This window comes from Megalops cyprinoides, chromosome 23, assembly GCF_013368585.1.
Source record: "Megalops cyprinoides isolate fMegCyp1 chromosome 23, fMegCyp1.pri, whole genome shotgun sequence".
In the NCBI taxonomy this organism is placed as follows: domain Eukaryota; kingdom Metazoa; phylum Chordata; class Actinopteri; order Elopiformes; family Megalopidae; genus Megalops; species Megalops cyprinoides.
In genome coordinates, this window is record NC_050605.1 from 6,114,535 (window position 1) to 6,138,654 (window position 24,120).

Consider the following 24,120-nt stretch of genomic DNA (forward strand, 5'->3'; position numbering starts at 1 on the left):
AATTTGTGTGGTTTACATTTTTTTTGCATATTGTACAGTTGTTTGGGCAGTTTGGTATCCTTGATGTCCACTTGTAGTCCCCCGCTGTGATTTACGAGTGTGATTGTGGGTGTATGTCGTGATGGCGCTAGTGCCTTGCCCAGGGGTACAACAGTGCCCTATCAGAGAAATGAACCTGCAGACTCTGGGTGACAAGCCCTGCTGCTTACCAGCTGGACAGCACTGCTGCAAGCTACACACTACACGCACTGCAGTCACCTAGTGATGACATCACATCAGCTGTAGTCCGCCTGTCACCTGGTTGATGGTGTCACACCAGCTGAAGACCAGAACCTAAACCTTAATTGCCCTCAACAGCACAAGTGAAAACTCTTGTGATTATCACAGATGAAACTTAACTTTCAGCGTACAAAGCGGCACTACCGAAAGAGGCATTCTGTCGTCTGTAGGTCTCCTTGTGTTCCTTCTCCTGCTGTGTTTGGATTATGTTCCTTAATAAAGAGTGGAAGATGTTTTTGTGCAAGCCGCCCTGCTCTAAGGTGGAATCAGCTGTTTGCGAGGTCTCTCCATCTCCCCGATCTGCTCGCGGGGGGGTGGATGACGGCTGCTCACGGTCTCCAGGGAAATTCACTCTCAGTAGAAATAAACACGACAGTAAGCGTGCGACGTGACCGGAATGAGGAGATCAGCTTATCTTCGGGTCGTACGAACTGAAATCGGACAATTCAGTCTGCTTCCTAACCGCAAAAGCCCAGGCAAATGAGGGGTGTGCAGGGTTTAGGCGGAAACATTCTCACAGAGACGACCGCTCTGAGCAGTGGTGCTGTATTTTTGGTTCGACTGGGTCAGTACCGAGCATCTTCCTGATTGGCTGTCTCTGGGGGGCTGTTTATCCCACTGCTCTCAGCACTGCCAGGAGTGGCTCACCACAGTGGTGGAGTCTGAGGGCAGGGAGCACGCTCAGAATATCCACAGAAACAGATTACCGCTCTGCCACTGCTGAAAACAGTTTGTCATGAGCGTAATTGACATTTATGAGCAACCAGCAGTGGCCATAAAGCACAAATAATTCACAACCCCGCGTGTGAGCCAGTCGCCTGCCAGTCACTCGCTGTGGCCGAGCTGTCCTGACCTGGGCGCGCAACCAGAGACCACACCCGCGTGCACACACAAACACACACACACACACAAACATAAACACATACAAAAACACACATAAACGCACACATGCACACACACACAAACACACAAACACGTACATGCACACACACAAAACACATGCATAAACGCACACACACGCATGCACACACACACACACACATGTGTGCACATATATACACGTGTGCGCAAACGCAAACACATAAACAGACACAAGCACACACACACATGCGCGCCCACGCTCTCGTAAACACAAGCACAGGTCTGTGCGTGTGGAACTGCAGGCACAAAGAAGCCTCTGAGGGACAGATGTCAGTCAGCTGTCAGCTCTCATTGGTGATTGATGGTTGGATCGATTGATTGGTGTTCTTTCTCTTCCAGGGCAGTAATGTTGTGGAGGATCAGGACCTGCTGGAGATCGGGATCCTCAACTCAGCCCACAGACAGCGCCTCCTGCAGGCCATCCGCCTCCTGCCCAGGGTGAGTGGCACGATCAGGGGTCAGAGTGGGCGGTAGAGGTACAACATGATCCGGGTTCGTGTTGTTGATAGCCACTGCAATGTTTAGTCAGATAGTTCTACTAGAGCTACTGGTATCAGCTCCTATTATCTTGATCTGGGAGGTCATTTCACAGACTCCCAGGAAATGACAGTACTGATTGCAGGGTCCATTGTGATGTCACAAAGGGAGGATCACTGTGCTTTTTTCTCAATGGAGGGGAGGTGGCTCCTCTTTTACATCCAACACCTGAATAGGTCCTGAGCTCTAGCTGGGTCAGAAAGAGGAGACACAGAGCTACATCCTTAACAGCCTGGAGTAAGACGCAGAATGTGCGCTGAGAGAAAGCCAATGCGTTAATGATGCGTAGCAAAGGGAGTCTGTCACCCATCCTCTGCCGCTGGTGGAGGGCACAAGGGCCCGGTGTACCTGCCCCTGTCTGCTCTCGTCACATGGGCATGCCGCTTCGCTCTGCCACAGAGCAGCAGCACTCCATTTAAATCTGGCCCAGCTCCCTCACAGTTAGTCTCACAGCCCTCTGCCCCTTAATGAGCTGCACCCGTGCTGTCATCACTTACAGAGAACACCTTACACAGAGTAGGCAACAGTTTGGCATGGTGGTGAGAAGCAGGACTCGTGACCCAAGGGTTGCCAGTACGGCTCCCGGGGGGGATACCGTACCCTTTGACATGGTGCTTAACCTGTATTGCTTTGGTAAATGTCCGGCTATATTTGCGGATGCGTGTCTGCTAAGCAAATTTAAATGGAATATAATATGAGGAAATCTCTTATGTATGACCCAGCAGAGTACAGTGGATTGGATAAAGGGCAGTCCAGCTTTTATGGTGCTGTCACTTTGGTGCTGTTAATCAGACATGGGGATTTTCTGGACTCGCTGGTCTCTGCAGTAATCCCCCCATCCTTTCCTTCTCTGTCCCCCTGAAATGCGCTGCTTCACTGTTCCCCTTATGGGCTCTCAGTGAGGCGGTTCTTGCTGGGAGTGGCATGGTGCATCTCTCCTGATTGGTGAACTCAAGGTCGAGTCTCCCCTGACTGGCAGATTCAAGGTTGAGTCTCCTCTGATTGGTGTGTCTTAATGCAGGTGCGGCCCGTTGGTTACGATGGGAACAACCCCACGTCGGTGGCAGAGTGGCTGGAGTCCCTGGAGCTGGGCGACTACACCAAGTCCTTCCTCATCAACGGATACACGTCCATGGAGCTTGTCAGGAAGATCTGGGAGATCGAGCTCATCAACGTAAGTGACATCACCTCGTGCCTTGTTGGACACACACGGGCTTGATACACTGGGTAGATGGCGCCATCTGTCTGTGCGATCCCAGAACAGCTCCTACAAACTTAAATCTTAACCCCTGTCGATATTGCGCAAAAGGTTAAAACTGATCCAGGGACTGCTTTTGATCTGTCTATCTGGATGAGATGTGACACTTCCTATGAAACTTCTTCCTGTTTTTGCGAGTTGGGTCTGTCATTCTCGGCTCAGATCTTGAAGGCACACGCTGATTGAGCCTTACGGAGTGTTTTCCTTTTTCCCTTCAGCCAGGGCTAAATGTGGAGGTATTTTTAATAGAACAGAGGTCTATCCGGGGTCACGTATCCTCATGAGCATTGCTTGGTGTTCTCTGCCTCTGTGCTTACACAGTACACATGCACTAACATTCTGAATGCCTGTGCAAAAAATACACAAATACATGCTTTACTCATCATACACACACACACACACACACACATCCATGCATTAATGTACACACACACACACACACACAGTTCTGAGAGGCATAGAGCTCATGCTTGCACCAGCAGTCTGACAGGCTGCAATCTTTATCTGCTAAAATATACTCCTTTTGCCTGTGTTCTGACTCGAATTTTGAGTTGACTTAACATTTCTTCCAAATATTCCTCTGTTTTAACACTTCTTATGTTCATAGTAAAGAGCCAAAATCAGTCTCTATTCAGTAAAATATGATATTAAAATATGATACATGAATATTATATGTCTCACATATGTTCTTATCATATGTTTGTTGATATTACGTTGTTCAGTGGATAGTGTTATGTATGAAGGCTTTCATTTCTGACGTAATGGAAATTATTCATAAGGGTGAATTCAACCAGTCACAAGGACATAATACCTAGCTAATTCTTTTGTACAAAGTCATGTTCGTTAACAAAGTGATTTGAATAAAAGTTTGCTCACATTACACTCTAGCATAGAGCTGCATGCAAATTAAACCCTGCTTCCAGGGTTTTAGGTTTGCCAGTGGGATTACCACGAATAGGGGTGGATGATGATGTCTACGGAGCAAAGTCTTAGTAGCAGAAATATCTTTATTCATAAAGATGAGAAGACATAGCACTGTTATTGTTATGGTTGCCATATGCATACACACCAAACAAAGCAAACTATTAACAAGATGCAAGTATTATCGTGTAAAGTCCAGTTCTCCCAAGGTGGAGAAATTCTTGTGTATATGTGTGTATGTGTGCCATATTTAGCACTAAAATATGTGAAAAGGTGGCTTGGATCAGGTTGTATATACAAGGCCCAAGGTACTCTGGGACACCGAGCCATTCTGTTCAGCAACAGAAAGCTGAAACGGGTGCTCACTGCAATAAGACAGAGAAGCTGCAGAGAGAAAGATGACCACTAGAGGGCAGCAGAGATCGCAATGTGCGAGATGCTCTGTTAGGCGTGCTTGTGAAAGCAATCATCTGCTCAGTGTGAGAAAAAAAAATATTTGGCTTTACATGCATTCAAGCTAAAGATACGATATGCTGCATGTAAAGAAGACTATCGAATATGTGGTGTATGAGTGATACTAAGTGACACTTGGCTTTGTGAGAGTGAGAGTAACATACTCGTTCTCATGTGAGTAAAATTGATGTTATATGGAGTGTCATCAGTGACGTAGTGGAGACTCTGTATGATGTCATGTATGAGTCCCCTGACAGCACCATTAATAGGAAGGGGGTAATTAATGCTGAGTGTTTAACTCAGACTGGCTCTCCTCTGGAACATGCTGTTACGATGACTGTTAGTGGGTGATTTGTGTGATCTGTGTGTGTGTGTGTTTGTTCGTGCATGTGTGTATGTGTGTGTATATGCCTGTGCATGTGTGTATGTGTGTGTATATGCCTGTGCATGCATTTGTATGTGTGTGTGTTTGTGCGTGTGTGTGCGCATGTGTTTGTGTGTGTGTGTGTGTGCGTGTGCGTGTGCGTGTGTGTGTGTGTGTGTGTGTTTATACTGACTGAATAAAGATGTATGTAGGAGTGTGGCACTGTATGGTCAATCATCTGCAGAAGAGTTCACACTGCAGAGAGCAAAGTGACCTGCCCTCTCACTTCTCACTTCACCGACTGGAGGAGAGAGGGAGAGACAGAAAGAGAATTGGTGAGGGAAAGGGGGAGAGAGAGATGGGGAGAAAAAGGAGAAGAAGAATATAATGTCTTTAGAATTAACTCCTCTTATCCGGACGGACAGTGGAGATCTGTTTGGCTAAAGAGAGGAACAGAGGGGATTCTGGGATGGTTTAAAATAGCTGCTTTAACAGCCTGGGATTAGACCATCTCTGTTCTCAGTGCATCCCGTAATCCTCTCCACTGCCAAGGCACGATACAAGTATAAGTGCCACTCAGTCTACTATTAATGAAATACATATTTACCCCTCTCTCGCTCACTCACTCACTCGCTCACTCACTCACTCATAGGCAAGTACCACTCATTCTGTTATTAATTACATGCATACCTCTTATGCTCTTAATTAATGAACCTAGCACTCATTTCACTTACACTCATATTACATAAACAGGCATTCACCATTCAGCCAGTGGATTATTAATGAAGCTGATGTGTAACATTCCATCATTGTCTTATTTTTGAATCCGTACTATTCGCTCCTATGCATATAACAGACATTTAACAACCACTCATTAGTGTTGCAGATACTGTAATGAAGATCAGTCTGTCCATCTGTAAGTTTCTGTTTCCTCCTTTTCGAATACCTGGTACACCCAGCCAATATCATTTCCTCATTGTGTCCTAGACCATTCAGACAAAAGAGAAAAACAGGGATTATTTTTTCCCAGCTGCAATGGGATAGTTTCCACTAGAGGGTGTCATTGACTCCCTTTTTCACGTCATCTCATAAAGTCAGAACAGGCAGCACCAACAGGAAATGACTGGCGTTTAAATGAAATGTGGCTGAAACCGAACTCCAGCAGAAGGAGGAGTAAAGTGCTTCGCTTTTGATTTGAGGAGATCAGTGGTGATCGGGCCTGTTCCGCGTCCTGTTTTATCCGGCCGTATGTTCTCACCAGCGATGTTCCCAATCAGAAAGCTGGGGACATTATTTTGGAAATGATTCAGGGGAGTCCTGCTTGCATGGGCGCGCTGGTGGCACGTGTGCCGAAGACACGCAGCTTCTGATGAGACGAGCGAAAGGCTCCTTTCTGTCGATGAGCGGAGCGTGTTGGCGGCATATCCCTGCCAGTCTTTAACGCTCTAATGAACACACGGGATCCTTGATGTTTCCTTAATTAGACTAAAGTTCTGCTTATGAAGCATGCATAGGTTTCCATAAAAGGACGGGGTACTGGGTACTTCCTGCACGCCCTTAAAAGGACGTGTTGTGTAAACATCAAACCGGGTTCTCATTTGATTTTTTTTACACGAACAAGCAATTGAACAATCTGCCGTTGCACCGGCGCTAAATCACTGGAGTGAAAGGACCTCAGGTTCATTGTTCCAAACAGATCAGTATGTATTTGGGTGTTATATTAAAAGATAAGGCATTTTCATTTTAAAATAAACACGGATGTTCTCCAAACCTATCTATGCCCTCATTCTTTCATTGTGTGTAACCGAGCAGCACACATCACACCCGCATCTACACCGTCAGCTAAACAACTCTGTGCTCCTGTTTAAGGGAGTTTCACTGAGTAATGAGGGGCGGAAAAAGCAGGCAAACGCTCTGTGTATCTATGTGTGTACGTGTGTGTTCGCGTGTCTGTGTTTATGTATATATAGGTATGTATGTGTGTGTGTGTATTTGGGTCTGTATGTGTATGTGTGTGTGTTTGTGTGTGCCTGTGTTTGCTTGTGTGTGTGTGTGTGTGTGTGTGTGTGTGTGTGTGTATTTGGATCTGTATATGTATGTGTGTGTGTGTATTTGGGTCTGTATGTGTATGTGTGTGTGTGTGTTTGTGTGTGCCTGTGTTTGCTTGTGTATGTGTGTGTGTGTGTGTGTATTTGGATCTGTATATGTATGTGTGTGTGTGTATTTGGGTCTGTATGTGTATGTGTGTGTGTGTTTGTGTGTGCCTGTGTTTGCTTGTGTGTGTGTGTGTGTGTATTTGGATCTGTATATGTATGTGTGTGTGTTTGTGTGTGCCTGTGTTTGCTTGTGTGTGTGTGTGTGTGTGTGTGTATTTGGATCTGTATGTGTATGTGTGTGTGTTTGTGTGTGCCTGTGTTTGCTTGTGTGTGTGTGTGTGTGTGTATTTGGATCTGTATGTGTATGTGTGTGTGTTTGTGTGTGCCTGTGTTTGCTTGTGTGTGTGTGTGTGTGTGTGTTTCTTATCATACTATGCCAGTGGCAGCTTGTCGCCTCTGTGGGTTGCAGCAGTTTGCTCCTCAGGGCCTGGAGAGAGCAGGGCCCAACATGTCCGTCTCCATTCACCACATTCCGCCGAAGTGCTCCTGCGAGCTTCCTGTCGGAGAGACAACAGGTTTCAGTGCGTAAAGGCTGAAAATCAGCCGGCCCCATTCATGCGGAGAACAGGGGCGCGGTGCTGCCTCGCTCGCAGTTAACATGTGCCTCCATCAGTCAAACATCTCATTAATAATTCAGCCCTCAGAAAATCGGCCAGAAATTCTCCCGAGAATCTGTGCCGGTAGTAACCAATGTACTGGGGTCACACGCATTACAGCGTGTCCTGTCAGTGCATTGTTGAATGTAAAGGTCTTTCTGTAGATCTTATTAGCCACACTAGGAAGCAATGCAAAATGTGACGCCTTCCTATTGAAAAATGCCCATCAACAGCACTACACATAGTCATGCTTTATATTATGAAGGCCACTGAGGGCAGATAAAAATCAGTCATACTGTGTTTCACAACATCATTTCATCAGGCTTCATTATACGTTATTTTTGATAATGATGACAATGATAATGTGAAACGAAACCAATAATCCTCAAAGGTTTAACTGTGAGTATCACCAGCAGACACACGTCGGCTAAATTGGGCTAGCGGTGCCTCTGAGCTTCGAAGGATGGCGACCTGTGGCATCAAGTCGAGATGCCAGCCCTGCAATTGGTGGCAGCAAACGGCCCCTGGCTCCTCCCACCTCTTCCAGCTCTAGCGACTGTTACTATGCAGGGAGAGCTTTCAAGTAAAAATAGTTGCCGCCTCGCAATCAATGGCGAGATTCAGCAAATTATCCCGTGCAATAACGGGCTGTATCAGTGTAAGAACACACAGTTCCTCCCACAGTAAACAAAGAAAGGGGGGGCTTTGGTTGACTGTGAAGAGGCGAATCTGTCAGGCTGACAGCAAAATCAATCACGGCGTATGAGTGAGAGGCAGTCGAGATAAGTCGGATGTGAGAGATATTACCAGCCGTTTATTCAGACACACAGATCTGAAGTGCTGACGTCTTATGATGGTGTTTTAATTTAATGTATTCTCACGTACTGCGGCTAAGGCTTTTGACCACTTGCAAGAGAGTCATCAAGACACTGCTCTGATGTTGTTGGTGTCATATAGGTAACATTAGCACTATATCTGGCTACTCTTGATCTGTGGAAAGTTCAAAGCTGTTGTACACATCCCAGCACAGCTAGAGGCTGTAATAAAAGTTGGAAGGAATGCCAACAGCATGCTATCTTTATCTGAAGAGAATAACAGTGTTAGCCATCTCACTGCAATCAGAGCATCATGTGTGCAAACAACACCTTAGGTTTAGAGTTTAAATAAAGGAAATGAAAGCAGCATAGTAGCTGGCTAGCTACCCTGGAATGCACGCAGACGTGTCCATGCTACATGGTTTTGGGTGGTTGGGTTTTCTTTCTATTTTCCTTTAAGTGTGTTTTTGAATGGGAAGTAATTGGGACACCTTTGAAGGGCCCTGGGCACCTTGTGTCAGGACTATAGGTGGCACACACACACACACACACACACACACGCACGCACCACAGCGGATTGATGTGAGCACTGCCACTGTATCCGTCCATCTCTGTGAGATTCTTCCTTGTTCAACTGCTTGTGGTGGTTAGATGCCGTGACCAAGCCCAAGTGAGTGTGTGAATGGAGATCGAGTGTGTCGATTGGCTGATTTCACCTGCTTAGCCATCAGTCAATTCAAATAAACCGAGCTGTATATCAAACGGATCTCGCTTCTCGCCCAGGGCTGGTGCCAGTCACTGTGCACTTGTGTTGTTTGGGCTGGGTCTGAGTCGGCAGTGACAGCTCTGTGGTTGCTGGCTGATGGGGGTGACGTCTGGCATGGTAACTGATCACGCAGGCACAACCGGTGGCTGCTAAGAACAGCGTCAATTAAGTAATAATAGTTTTACTTTTTGATGGCCGGTAACTTGTTGCCATGACAGCTCAGGGTTGCCATGGAAATTTGACGCGCGGAGCAATTTCTGACTCTGTAAAACCGGACCGCCTGTGTGCGTGTGTGCCTGTGTGTGATATTCCCACATGTCATACCTGTTTGGCCACCTCTCTAAGAGGCCCAGATTGTTTCGCATCGCACAGAACAGATGGTCTGCGTCTTTGTTAACACAGCAGGTTTAACAGCTATCTATACACATGCGCACACACCCTGCTCATGCACACACACTTGTCCCTATATCACGTACACCACATGACAAGTGACAAGTCCTGGTTTTGTCTGTGTGTGTGTGTGTGTGTGTGTGTGTAATTACGTTGTATGTGTATCTCGTACAGAGACAAAAAATAGCAGAGCATTGTAAGTCCCTTCTTACACTGACAGGATCACACAGCACAACAGTGAAACTAAGGGAATCCAAATGTTCATATTAATAGGAAGGTGAATAGATGTGTAACTGCAGCATTAGCATTAGACTGAAGACCTACCTCCTCAGGCCTCAACCCCCTACCAAAGTGTAATCTTTTGTGCCTCTTATGTGGAAATATACATGTGGAAATGCACTTCAGAGTTGTATGTAACTTGGTGTAAAGAGGTTTACTTGTGGAATGTGTTAGCATATTTTCAATATAGTCCTTCAGCTGTACATATTACTTTGCGCTTACATGTCAATCTAGGCACACATTTGTGTGTTTGGCATTGACAATAGTTAGTGGTGTCCTTTTTATGCAACATTGCATGCCACTTTATTAGAGGCACTGTGTAGGTTGCTCTGGATGAGAGCATCTGCTAAATGACAACAATGTCAGTGTAATGTAATGTGGGCATAAAGTCAGCTATATCACATACAGAGGTTGATAATGCGAAGAGAAAAAGTAAGGTGTGAGGAGTGAGAGTGAGATTCTGTGGAATATGAGTTAAGTGAAGGGTATGAGCTACATCCTGGGATATGAGTTGCTGGGGATTTGGGAGTTTATAGGGTTGAATTTGAGTAGGGCTTTGGGTATGTGTAAAGCATGTTGGATAGTATTGCACAGTGGGGGTCATGAGTGAGGGAGATATAAGTAAGATATATGTTTGGCGATTTAAGTTAGGTGGAGAGGATGAGTGAGGGGAGAGGAATATGAATGAGATGTGTGGGGCAGAAGGGGTCATGAATTTGATGTGTTGGATAATTGGGGGTCATGAGTGAGATATGTTTGATCATGAGGTTTGTGAGTTTGATGGGTTTGATATTGGTGGTCATGATGAAAATATGTTTGATAGTGGGGGGGGGGGTCATGAGTTAGGCAATGGGGATATGAGTGGGGTCTGCAGCGCAGCTCCAGCTGCTGTTTCCAGTGCTGCTATCTGTACGCCTGCAGGGGGAGGATGCAGAGCCTGTGGGGAGAGAGAGGGGGAGGGAGGGAGAGAGAGAGAGAGAGAGAGAAAGCACAGCAGTGAGGGGGGTTGGGTTAATCTCTGCACTATCAGAGCAGTGGGGCTGGCATCAGTAGTGCTCTGGTGAGGAGAGGGTTAACCCCTGCGCTCTCGCTAACAGGCGAAGGCTACCGCACCGCCGTCAGTCTTCAGTCACCTGCCGCTGTCAGAGAGCACGCCAGAGCCCAGCTCTGGATGTGGCTGCTGTAGCCATAGTAACGAGGTGGAGGCAGAGAGGGAGAGAGAGAGAGTGAGTGAGTGAGTGAGAGAGAGATTTAGAGGGAGCGAGAGGAGGAGGAGAGCATAGTGGTTGTCAGGCAGGGACGTGCGCGAGAGAGAGCCGTCTGCAGCGAGCCGGTGAGCGCCGGAGACTCAGTGGACCGCCGGTCTGCGGAGAAGGACCTCCGGGGGTTCGGAGCCACTCGGTCTCAGCGGCTTTACCGCCACTGCCCCCCCTTCCCGCTGCCCGTCGCCCGTGATCCGGTTCCAGCGTTCCTCCGTGTCCGCTCTCCCTTCACGGTCCTCCGTCTCCCGGTAGCGCTGGGCTGCTCCGCGACTCGCTGGAGAGTGGAGGAACGCTTCCCCGCTGACTCCCGGCTCCCAGAGTCGAGGCAGGGGGGTGTGGGGGGGAGAGAGAGAGCGTGCCGCCCGGGGTAAAGAGAGGGGAGGGGGAGAGTGATCCCCTCACAGGCTCACGCTCCTACCTGCTGTAGACTCCTGCCCTGGTCCCCGCTGCAGGAAAGAGGTGAGTTTGCTGGGAACAGGAGAGAGAACCCCAACTGCAAGGAACAGGGGATGGAGAGACAGACAGAAAGAGAGAGAGAGAGAGATAGAGAGAGAGAGAGAGAGAGATGGCAAGAAGAAGAAAGGAAAAGAAGAGTATTGCAGAGAGGAAGAGAGCAGTGTTGTTATGCTGGCTTCAGAGAAGCATGCTTCACTGGTTCCATTGTTCTCTGATCTTCTCTGTTTTCCTTGCTTCATGGGTCCTGTTCCAGTCATGCTCTTGCTGGTCTATGCTGTGTTTCAGTCATACCGCTGTTCCAGTAACATATCTGATCCTCTATGCTGTGTTTCAGTCATACTCCTGTTCCAGTGACATATCTGATCCTCTATGCTGTGTTTCAGTCATACTGCTGTTACGATGACATATCTGATCCTCTATGCTGTGTTTCAGTCATACTCCTGTTCCAGTGACATATCTGATCCTCTGTGCTGTGTTTCAGTCATACTCCTGTTCCAGTGACATATCTGATCCTCTGTGCTGTGTCTCAGTCATGCTCCTGATCCTCTGTGCTGTGCCCCAGTCATACTCCTGCTGCTCTGTGGTGTTAATAAACAGCTCCCACATCTGTAGGCACTTGTGCTTACTGCGCAGACAGCTCTCTTCATTAGATACTATCATGGGCTTCTGCTCTGTTTGATGACAGCAAGGATGCACTCGATTTTGAAATCGTCTGATTGAGCCTGACAGATTACTGATAGATCCTGATTGGCTTGGTTAGCCAGGAGCGTCTTCACGTCAACCAGATGTTTTTTGACAATACTGTATGTTAAGTTCTAATCAAATAACACATTAATCACATTTATTAATGTTATTAACATATAAAAACTTTTTCAGTGCTTGTCTTAAATTGCAGACTACTAATGATCTATTAATGCTTATAAAACACGCTATAAAGCATTAGTTGACTTGTTACGTAGCACCTGTTCTAAAGTCATTTGTAAGGGGTTAGTGGTGTGTTAATAATGCATTAATAACATATTAATGAATGTTTAATGCTTACTTAATGTAACATTAATATAAGGTGTTACCTGTTTATTGTATAAATTGAACTGAAGTGGAAATGCAAGCAGCTGGTGAAGATACTTATGGCCTGTTGTTGTCCCATCATAAAAGAGAATGTATGTAATGCATCGCCACGGTAACATCAGTGCATGGGGTGACCAGCTTGACCTCTCGATGCTTGGAGGTCCTGAGTCCGGGTGGAGCTCAGAAGGGGCCCTGGGACCCGTGCAGACGGGGGTGAGGTTCGGTAGGGCTTTGAGAGCTTACAGAGCGTGGCAGGGGGAAAGTGTGGTGTCCAGCAAAGGAACTGCGCAGCCGGTTAGAGAGCTGGCGCAGCGGCGGCTGTAGGATTGGACCCTCTGCAATGGGGGGGGGGGGGGGGGTGTTTTTGCTGGCCGCTTCCCCTCTCCCTTCCTTATCTGATGGGAGAGATCCAGTTAACCAGGCCAGGCTGTGGGGGGGGGGGGGGGGGTGGTGGTGAGCGTGACTGTGAGAGTTCGTGCTGATGGCCGAGTGCAGACCGAGGCCGGTGTAGAAGCAGCAGCGGGGGGGTGCACAGGAGGTGCGGGAGGGGGAGCGGACGCTCAGGTTTGTGGGGTGCGAGCAGTGCTGGCCTCTGGATGAACTGTCACAGATTAGCCATTGACGTACTTCGGCCGCTGCAGGAAAATGTTCCCCTTGTACGGCCGCAGCTGTTCAGGAGGAGGGCGAACACCTGAAACCTCTCCTGTCCTCTGCTACCTCATCACACCTCATTTACCGCGCCACCTCGACCAGTTTCAGCTCACTTCGGCTCAGGCTCCACCCTATACGCAGCCTCTGCTTGTATGTAACCCAAACACATCTTAACTCCGCTTCGATGACCTTTCACACTCTTATATCGTCACCTTAGCTCTGCTTCACTTCAGTAATCTTGCCCAATCATGCGCTTCGCATTGGTTTAGATTGATATTGTAATGGTGATGCTCTCTCTCTCTCAGTCAGAGCTAATGTTGGATCGGAGGAGGATATACCATTGCTTCACTGCAGTTCACTGCAGCTTGCTTTGATGTCATGTTATCAGAGTTGGTGCTAAGTGATGGGGCACAAACTGTAGTGTTGGTATATTCTGTCATACAGCGTGGTGCAGGCACTGTCTGCTGCAAATTGGAATTCTCATATCCTGACTTCAACTTTCATACTGGTGTAGATGTACTCTTTCATAATTTGTAGGTGTGTTATTCCAAAAATTGTGATGTAGGCATGTTATTCCATAAGCTTTGTATTAGAAATGTTGTGCCATGCAATGTGATGTTTATATTTTCTGCAATGATGGTCATAAGCTTTGGTGTAGGTGTATCATTCCATTAAGCTTTGTTGCAGGTAAATTACTCCATTAGTTATGATGCGGGTATATTATCCCATAAGCTTTGGTGTAGATACATTATTCAGAAAGCCTTGATGTAGTTGTGTTCTGCCATGCAATGTGGTGTTGATATTTTATGCAATTATGGATCAGAAGCTTTGTTGCAGGTATATTATTCCATAAAATGGTGTAGGCATATTATTCCACAAGCTTTGATGCACGTATATAATGTCAAAAGCTTTGGAACTCTTGTGCTCTACCCTGCAATCTGGTGCTGATATTTTCTGCAGCGATCCCTCAGAAGCTTCAGTGTATTTCTATTATTCCATAGGTTCTGATGTAGGTATATTATTCCAAATGCTGTAGTGTAGGTGTAGGAGTTGCCGTGTGACCTGATGCTGGTGTATTCTGCAGTGATGGCTGGTGGGCTTTGCTGTAGGTCACGCAGAATGTGAATGAGGTGAAATCTCCCCATGAACGGAGGTGCAGGGATTAGCATATCCCGGCCTGCCTGCTCCTTCCCCGTCTCTGCAGGGGCGCATCCGTGTCCTCCCCACTCTCAGGATCTCCCCCCTCCGTTCCCGCTGAGCGACCGTATGGCCCCTCTGTGAAACTGCAGTGTGTGTGTGTGTGTGTGTGTCTGTGTCTGTGTGTCTATGTATTTGTGAGAGTACTGTGTGTATATAAGATGTGTGTGTCTAAGGGAACTGTCTGTGTGTATAAAATATGTGTGTGTGTGTGTGTGTGTGTAAGATACGTGCTTTGCCCAGATACTCAACACATTCATTTTCACCTGTTGTTTTCAGCCAGACCTGTGTCTGTGTGTGTTGTGGAGGCTCTGAAACCCTGCGGCTCTGGGGCTGGTGCTGTGTGCCATTATATTTTCATTCATTAGTGCTGCCATCCTTTGGGCCTGTGGCCACTGTGCATGGTGCCTTTGGGTGAGGCGCGTTGCATCTGGGGGTGCAGTTTGTGCCACACGGTGAGGGACGTGTCAGGACTTGTGGCGTATGGAGTGCCAACACCGGAAGCTGAAAGCTTCAGCTGAAGCTGAAAATGTCTCTACAGCAGGAACTGTGGGAAGGACGCAAGGAGTGCATTTTGGAAAGACCGTTTAACGTAAGCAAGAAAGGGTGATGAAAGATCAAAGATCAAAATAAGGTCTCTATCTCCATTTGTAAGAGATACTGGTGATATCTGACCACCTTGGCAGAGTAAATCAGAAGTACTTACCATTAAAGGGGAGTGACACAGGAGGAAGGGAAACATCTGGAACATGCGTTTGTGGGCAGGGTTGTGGATGTTTGCTCTTTTGCAGAGTTGGTTCTGCCCTGAGCTGCTGCAGAAACTGCAGATCATTTTGATTCTTGGCTCTGATGTCTCTGCCAAGTATTTCAAAACCCAGAAAAAAAAAAAAAAAAAATTCCAAAAGCAGCTCCTCCTTCATGTATTTTAGTTCCTTTTCAGATGTTTGATCAGGTGAATTAAGGAGATATTTTAACTGCCCTTCCTCGTGCGTGTATGTAAGCACGCGTGTGTTCGTGTGCATGTAAGCACTTGCAAGTCCGTGCGTACACCAGTATCCATCCGCAGAAACAAGATTACGCTTCTCACAGGGTTGTGCCTTATTTACTCGGATTATCAGGCATGTTGCACTGTGCCGCTTAACCTGACACTGTTAATAATGCAGCCGTAGCACGTATCACTGTGTAGCCATCAAATTGCAGAGAGCTATAGGTGGGGGGAGGGGCGTTTCGCCGCATAGCCGTCGAACCGCAGGGAATGATAAGGGAATATCAATGCACCGAAGCTGCTGGGAAGGAAGCTCGGATTGTCATTTATCCTCCAGGCTGTTGCATTTTCTTTATGTTCCCTCTGAAGCCAGCTGCATTGTACACAGAGCGGAGCGCCAGTTCCCTACATAGTTGCTAGGTAACCGGCTCTGGTCTCCTTCCAGTTATCCCCGCATCGCGGGCGGCTGGTTGGAGACGGATCCAAATGGTGGGGGGTGGGGGTGGGGGGGGTCGGGGGGGAAGGGTCTCCACTTCCTGCTGTGGCGCCGGGGGGGGGGGGGGTTACTTGGAACACCTCTCCCGGGGTCTGCAGCCTCGCAGACATGCTTGACCAGATCTTGACCAGCTTCCGGTCTGGAGCGGGGACATCGCTCTGAATCTAAGCGTTTACGCTCCGACCTTTGGCACCTAGGCATGCTCCAGAAGGATTTACACACAGCAACAAATTTTGATTATCTGATTGAAAGTGGCCTTTTGGCCTTTTGATGGATATTCGGGATTGAGCGCCATGTTTTTTTTTGTCTGTTTGATTGTTTTTTCGTAGTTTGGCTCAAGTCCATTCAGATAAAAAGACAGTGCAGATCATTTTAAATCCAAAGTACTGTTTCGAAAGCACTGTTTTCCACAAACTGTGTCAGTCTGAAAATGACATTACGTCCCATAAAAATTTGATCTTGCCAGTAAGTAAATCAACAGAAGTAAAGCAGTGTTCTACAACATAGTTTTAAACGATTCTTACAACTAACCTAAACCAGGAGTTCCCAGAGTGCCCCATATTGATATTTAGATGGGTCATGAACTTATATGACATAGTTGCCATCTAGTGTTGTATCACTGATGATCACAGTATACACACACTTTACGGAAAATATTTATATTATTTTCAGCTTTGTGAGGGTCATGGACCCCTTTCCATCAGACATTTTTGAAAGTTGTACTGAATATGTCAGTGTATGATGTATCGCAGGGAAAAAACATTAATATAATAAAGTCTGATTTGATATGATCTTACTTTGAACATGAGGCAGGTGTTGTATTGTGTATGTTTTGCACTTCATCGGCTATTTTTTGGACACAAGTAATATGAGAGTTATTGTTTGGGGTAGATACACTACAGAGCCTTCAAAAATATTATTCACTCATAGTTTAACCTAAGATGTCAAATTGGCCATTTATGTAACATCAGTGAAATAATAATCGATACATTTTCTATATTTCAACTAAAAATGAAAATGGCATGGATGGATCTGCTTCTGCTACAGTGTAAAATGATTAATCCATCACAAATTAAGAAGAATTATAATTAACCACTGAACAGAGAACACATTATAAAATAACCCTTCACTGCCTCAAAAAACAAGGAGAAAGAGCCCTTGTCGCTTGATGTCATTAAAAATCCAACACTGCTGTGAGCAAGCACAGTGATTTGGAGGAATTATGCAATTCCATAAATCCTCTCCTCTTCTTCTCTCTATTGTTGGGCTTTAATCAGCTGGCCCTGTCCCATCCGTCTCTGTCCTGCCATCAAAGGGCCTCTTTGTGCTGCCGGTCACGTAATTAAGGAGAGGTCCCCATCAGGGGTTCCGAACGCTGCTTACCCCTTTTTCGTTGGTTGTTCGTGTGCCAGGAGAATCTTGGGCCTTCACCCTGGCCGGACGTGACCTTGGAGATGGCAAAGGGGTGTTCTCAGGGCTGTGTGTGTCCACGTGCATTAGTGTTTGTGAGATATTGAGTTGCATGTGTGTCTACGTGTAAAATATTGAAGTGTGTGTGTACGCCTGTGTGTGTGTGTGTGTGTGTGTGTGTGTATGTGTGTATTGCATGTGTTCATGTGTTGGCTCCCAGTCCCCTCGCCCCTTTGATAGAGGTTACACAAGAGGTGCGCTCCACCTCAATGCAGTGGCTACACCAGTGCTCCCACTGGAAGGGCCGAGGGGGTCGGTGCGGCTCCCACGCACTTCCTGTCTGTTCTCAAGCCTCGAAAAAAGCGCCTTTGATGTCAGAAAGTGACGTAGGTGCCCACTGCATCTGTCAGGTCTGAGCTGCCTCCCCAGGCCATGGTCTGTAACGTGTGCCGTCACACACCGTGAATTATAGGTGTATCTAAGTGCTGTGTAAGGCCTTAGGGCTGTGTAAGAGCTGTGTTCAGAAAGAGGGACTCTCCCACAGTGCATAGTTACAGCCGGCTTGTAGACTGGGCTTGTTCAGACGTCTGACTGTGGTTATCCATCACCTCTGCAGCGGCTTTCCCTCTGCCCCTCCTTAAGGATAGGTCTGTTCTACCAGAACCATTTCCAGTGCAAATTTACTCAGGCCAACAGTATGTTAGCCGACAGTATGCTAACTAATCACAGATGATTAACCAACGGTGTGTTAACCCCTATGTTAGCCAACAGAATGTTAACCAATCCCATATTATAAACCAGCAGTGTGTTAACCAATCCCCTATATTAGCCAAAAGAATGTTAACCAATCCCATATTATAAACCAACAGTGTGTTAACCAGTCCCAGATTCTGTAGTTGGTTGGCCCCAAGCCCATTGGAACCATTTGGAAGAGCCAGTGTTTGTCCTGTGGTAGATTGTGCCAGGCAGCACAGTTTTGCTCACATACTCAGTAGTTTGTGCTAGAAATCAAACAACACACATTTGCCTGCTGCGTGGTGTGCCAGATCTGCCTATTATTAGCATCGTTCCCCGCAATCCCTGTGTTACAGCCTCTCAGAAACAGCACTGGCAGCAGCACAAGCATCAGGCTCTCTCCCCCATTTTAAACTCACAGGCAAAGTCACAGGTTTGATGAGCAAAAACCCGCTCTTTGGTTTGCAGTGTACAAAATGTACATATGAGTAGTGACCAAACCAAAACCAGCTCCAAAAGTGCTCTGGGATCAGTGGCACTTTGGTAGCAGGTGAGGCTGCATCCGTCGAAATGCAGGTTGTCATATTTGTCCGGTTTGGGCTGGGAGGGGACGGCCACAAGGGTTTACCGGTGTGGCTCACGTCTGCCTAAATTAATCCAGTAATCAGCGCCGGTTCCTCCGGATTTACAGGGTTTAACTGGGATTACATCATCGATTCCCGAACGCGCACGGGAGGAGTGGGCCCGTCGGCCGACTCGAGGAAGGGCTCAGTTAATCAGCCGAGGAGCTCTTCATCCTCCTCAAAATCTGCCAAATGCCAGTGTTTTTATTTTTACTGCAAGGGGTTATGAAAAGGGTTCTATTTCTAGTTGCTGTACAGGAAGCGCCCGTCAGAATTAGGCCAAAAACGCAGCATTCGAAAGGCTACACATCGGTTATCGGATCCTATTGTTGGCTGCACCTTGCGGCTTTTGACCCAATTGCGGTCAAATGAGGTATTAACAGGGTGGTAATGTAAAACCTTATTGGGCAGTTGTCAAATCGGCCAATCGTGCTTTAGGGTGCCCATGACCTCATCACCATCAGTCAAGAAGAACAACACTTTTTCATTGGTTTGCTGTTTCTGGTGCTGTTTTTTTTTCTCAGCCAGGTCTCAGACTGAAAGACAAATAGAATGTGTAGATCCAGCCCTCCCAACACACCTACCCAAGGAGGGTTTATTACCTTTGATTTGTTTAACAAGCGCCAGCCATTTTGCCCCAGTTTTCCTGTCAAAGAGGCTCAAGTGCTCCAAAAGAGAACAAAACATCACTAATTAGGTCCGCGGTTTGCATGTCTGGAGGCTTCACTGCTGCGTTCGAAGAAGCTTGCGTTTCTCGATGGATCCACTCGAGATGATCTGTGCGCAAACACATTTCTGTCTGTGTCATGGACAGCCTCAGGACTCCTATTACTTTGTGACAGTGTGGCGACTTCATCAGTTGGGGTTTCCATTTACAGTAATTCAGCTTCTCTTCCCATCTAATCCCTGACCACCACGGCAGGGGTGACTCCGCTGAGTTTCCTGGACCAGACAACACAACCAGGCCCAAGGTTTTCCGTAATGCACGTATTGCAACTCCCTGCATGAGTGGTTTTGCCCAATGACACAATGGCATGCCTGCAGCAGCGTGGCAAGGAGATTTATTTAAAACACCAAGCACATGTAAAACCCCATTTAAGAGCTATGCTGCGTGTTCGCTATGAGACAATCTGAGACAGGGGAATTCAAGTGAAAAATCATTATGTATTAGCCGCTCACAACCCGCACCCCCACCCCCCTTCCACCACCAGCACCCTGGGGGAACACACAGTATGTGCCAGATTTGATACCAATTAAATTTTTTCAACAGCACAGGAATATATATCCTTGTTTTCCAAACATGTGTCTGTAAATGCTCCGGGAAGAGATTACACTGCTATCCCTGAATAGCCTCTGCCCTTATGTAACAAACCTTGTCGGAACTCGAGGGCCGATTCATCCCACGTCCCTGCGTTTCTCCAGCTCCCAACCTTTCCTCTGCTGGCGCAGCGTGAGAGATTTGCATTCAAATTAAATCCGCTCTCTGCTCGTGTACCGACGGACCACGGAACTTTAATAATGAGAATACGCTCGACGCGCTTGCCCGCTTTTCCGAGGACGAAAATCACGCCGCCAAGTTGTGTTTAGTCTCTTATTAGATCGTCGTTGTTTCGCTGTATCGTTCACCTGAGGGTTAGAAGTAGGTTAATTACTCCCTCCGCAGTGTACCGCGCCGTCTTAAATGAAACAGTTTGGGACGTCGTTAGAGCCGGTTCTCGATTTCAGACACCGCTCAGAAATGTGACATATTGTATATTTCATGGTCAGTAGAGTGAACATACACAGAGGGTGGCGTTTTAATCTGGACTGTTAGGGTACTGATGTCTTTTTTATTTTTCATGAAAGAGAGAAGAATGATGGAAAGCTGTTAAATATTTTTCCCTTTTTTTCTGGATTGAGCTCTTAGCTGATAAAATGTTTGTTTGCTTTTTGAATTTTAATGATCCTTTATTTAATGCCCCTTTGATTTCTCCTGTTTTTTAAACCGTCGGGTGAGATTAGATACGCGGCGTACACATTTCCTATTCATGCGGAGCCGGCTCCTGTTTTTAAATGAAACTCCGCATTGTGCCGCGGCTATTAATGCAGCACTCAGAATGCATGAAATGTGTTTTAAAGGTCAACTCTGCCATTAAATTGGTGTAATTAAACGGAAGGTACAAAAATGTTGATTAATCTGGGAGATGGCTGTTTACTTCCCCGGGATTCATTAAGCTCATCTCAGGCTGTTTTTCAGAGCGGCTCAGTGCTCTCAGTCCTCCTACTCGGGTCTGTACGGTGAAGGCACGGGTATGTGGCCTCAGCTAACGGACCACTGATCCCTGCCCGAACAATTCGCCAGCGTTATGACATTTTATCAAAGTCTAAAGGTCAAAATAAAATGTTAGCTTCACTTAACTGACAAAGTCACCTCTCTGATTGAATGCCCTCCTGCTTTCTGTTTTTACCAAATGTTGTCAGTCTTTATTCCGACAAATTGTAGTAAGGCTTGTGTACGTGGTTCCGGGCGTGTATTTCTCTTGGCCCATGTGGTGGATGGGACACAGAAGCGAAGGCAAACCTATTCAGCCACAATCTGCATAAAGAGGGTGATACGAGCACATTTAAATGGAAAGTGGAGTTCTGGCTGGCCATGGAAATTTTGCTGTTAACGCGATTGCGCATTGTGTAATCCATTTAGGAGTGGCGGAAAGAAATGGAAGCAGAAGCAGCCACGAGGCTTTGGAGCTGAATGAGCAGGGATAGTTATGACCGAGTATATCTCGAGACACTGATAAATACTGACAACAGTCATTCAAAATTCATGTTTTGAGATGGCAATATTGGGTGTGCCAACATACCCAGAGCTAATGGAAAATGTGGAAAATGTGAACTTAATGAATGAATAAATGCTTTTTGAACTTCCATATGGTAACTTGTTATGATATAACTAGAAACTCATTTGATAGATATGCTGGGGCTTGGAGTGAAGAAGGGCATTGTACACACATCTGAACACTGTTCGTTCTGTGCCAGATTCGAGCCCAGTCAGGAAATGCAGTGAAAGGACTGCAGAATTCTGGGCACGGCTGGGCGTGGTTCAGAATCGAGAGCTTTGAAGCGGAGTTTACGCGAATCAATGGGGCATGACCAGTCCGTGCCAAACCTGGATTAAAAACGGACACTGCTGTCAGGTTTGCTTCCAAGCGAGCAAGAATAAGAAACACAAAAGAAACAACCAGGCACTCAACCATTCTGACTCGAAAGCCTACAGTGTAGTTACAGAGATCCAAATCTATTCCATTCTCCCTGCACCCACATAAATGGCTGTACTAAAACTTGTGAACGGCGCTCTCCTTATAAATATGCATAACCACATATGCATAATTCATCAGGCCCGGTTTAATACTTGCGCAGGCAATATGTACGTTTATATCTCACCCCAGTGCATTGTGTTTTGACAGCAAGTGAGTAATTAGACCACTAATTAATGTGCATTACTGTGCATAATGGCAATATCATTTGCTTACTTATTTTACATGCACAAAAAGAAGGAGTGTCGTATGGTCAGCGCAGTGCTGATCTTACAGAATCTACAAAGGCTCACAAGGACGCATAGAAGTGGAGCTTTGGTGGATAGGCTAAAAGGACATTCCTCTGAATTCATTTTACGTACCCAAGTACACGGTAGAAGTGTTATGCTTCTTCCAAGAGTTGCCACCTGCATAGTATTTTACCAGTCTTGTCCATAGTTTTATGGACTGTATTACCTCCTTGTCTGTAATTTTGGAACTTGGCCTATATTGCCTAGCGTTTCAGTCTATTGTATGTTTTTTTCCTTTTGGAGCGTGTGACAATGGAACAATTAGAGTCTGTTTTCCAATGCCCGGGCGTCTAAAAATCTCTGTTGTAATGCAGTGTTGTGTAAAGCGCCTGACAGATTGAGGTTTTGCTCCTGGCCAGCAGCTTCCATTCATTAACGCCGGGACGTGACTTCTTTCTTGTACGCTGAGCCGAGTCCAGCTCGCCCTCAGTGAGTGAGGAAGCGCGGGGGAAAGAGCCAAGCCGGGAGAGCGCTAGGAGCAGCAGAATCAAATGAGAAGTGCAAGCTTGTGAATAACCTGTACTGCTCTGAGTTAAGTTTCAAAAAATGCTTGTCTGCGCAGCAAAGTGATTCAGCAGACAGCAACCAGCTTCCAAGGTAAGGCGTTCTTGTAAGCAGCTAGTGTCAGTCAATTAGTGCAACTTTTCGCAGGGTGAAGGAGGCAGGGGATTTTTGGGTATCAGTAAAGCCACAATGAATGGATTTCGCTCATGTTATTATGAATTATAGAAATTAATATGTATTTACAGTTATACATACTGAAAATTCCACACCCAGGAACATTATAGAGGAAAATAAGCCTGTATACTGCCACACTGAAATGAGTACCTGGTCAGTGGGCATGTCTGTGTTGCCTCTGTAATGATAGCTCACCTCGAGGCATAGCTGGTCAGCGTAGCTGTGTGTGCGGCTCACAGGAGTTGGCAGTGCCCGCAGGTCACTGTGCTGGTCCTCAGTGTGCAGGGGTCTCTCTGGTGCCTTGCTGAGCCTGATGCAGGAACAGAGGCATGACCCTTTGGGTGTCTCTTTTCTCCTTGTGATGCATATTAGGCTGTTGTTTTTGGGTCCGCTATGGATTTGCATGGACACACAAACACACACACACATACACACACTGTGATGCCCCTAGGATTGGGGTGCCAGATTACCGGGGCACACTAATTAGCAGGGCGGAAAGAGCAAGCAATTTCAACACTACTGATTCGATTTGGTCTTTTTGAATATTTCTGTTCAGCATGTCTCCCTGGCAACTAATAGGCTATTGCTAATCCATTTACCCAAATTTTATCCAATTTAATGTTTTCTGTTTTTTTTCCCCCTCAAAAAAAATTGAGTGGTGTAACACTGCCCATGCCCTTGTTTGGCCTGCAGCATGAATGATTTGCAGGAGGTGATGTAAGGCCCGACACACAGCTGTGATTGGCTAGAGCTGATGGGCTCTATGAGTTGCATCATCTCATTTTATCCTCTGCTGAAACTGTTAGTGCATATCCAAGACCATGCCCCTGTGAATTGGACATATATATGTGTGTGTGTGTGTGTGTGTGTGTGTGTGTGCATATTTGTGCTTTACAGAGGAAGGGAGACTCACTTCTCACACACACAGACACAAGCCCATTTTACACTTGGCCCGTAAGACTGTGTCTAATGGCAGGTCCATCAGTCTAATCGGGTGCATTAGCAGCTGTATGGCAATATTTGGGGAGCCGGAGATGAGGAAGTGATTAGCGTTCAGGGATTAGGAAGGGATTAGCGTTTGGACACAAGGAAATGACCGTTGTTTGAGTGGTGTGAATCAGGGGGGTGATTTGTGTTTGGACTTGAGAGAGAGCAGTTTGTGTTTAAAAGGGAGTGAGTGCTCAGTTTTGGTCCAGTTTGGAACTACAATAATGTCTCTTTCCTTGCCTGTGTGTGTGGAC

At 46.5% G+C, this 24,120-nt stretch overlaps 1 protein-coding gene across 6 annotated transcripts in view; it reads left to right on the top strand.

Annotated features, from left to right (window-relative positions):
- The window catches only part of LOC118770441 (ankyrin repeat and sterile alpha motif domain-containing protein 1B-like), a 199,911-nt gene that overhangs the window by 156,426 nt on the left and 19,365 nt on the right, over nt 1-24,120 (top strand). For all 6 annotated transcript variants that reach the window (XM_036518106.1, XM_036518103.1, XM_036518104.1 and 3 more), the window contains 2 exons: nt 1,540-1,638; nt 2,759-2,911. In XM_036518106.1, the coding sequence (XP_036373999.1) occupies nt 1,540-1,638; nt 2,759-2,911 (252 nt within the window). The remainder of the gene's footprint in view (nt 1-1,539; nt 1,639-2,758; nt 2,912-24,120) is intronic.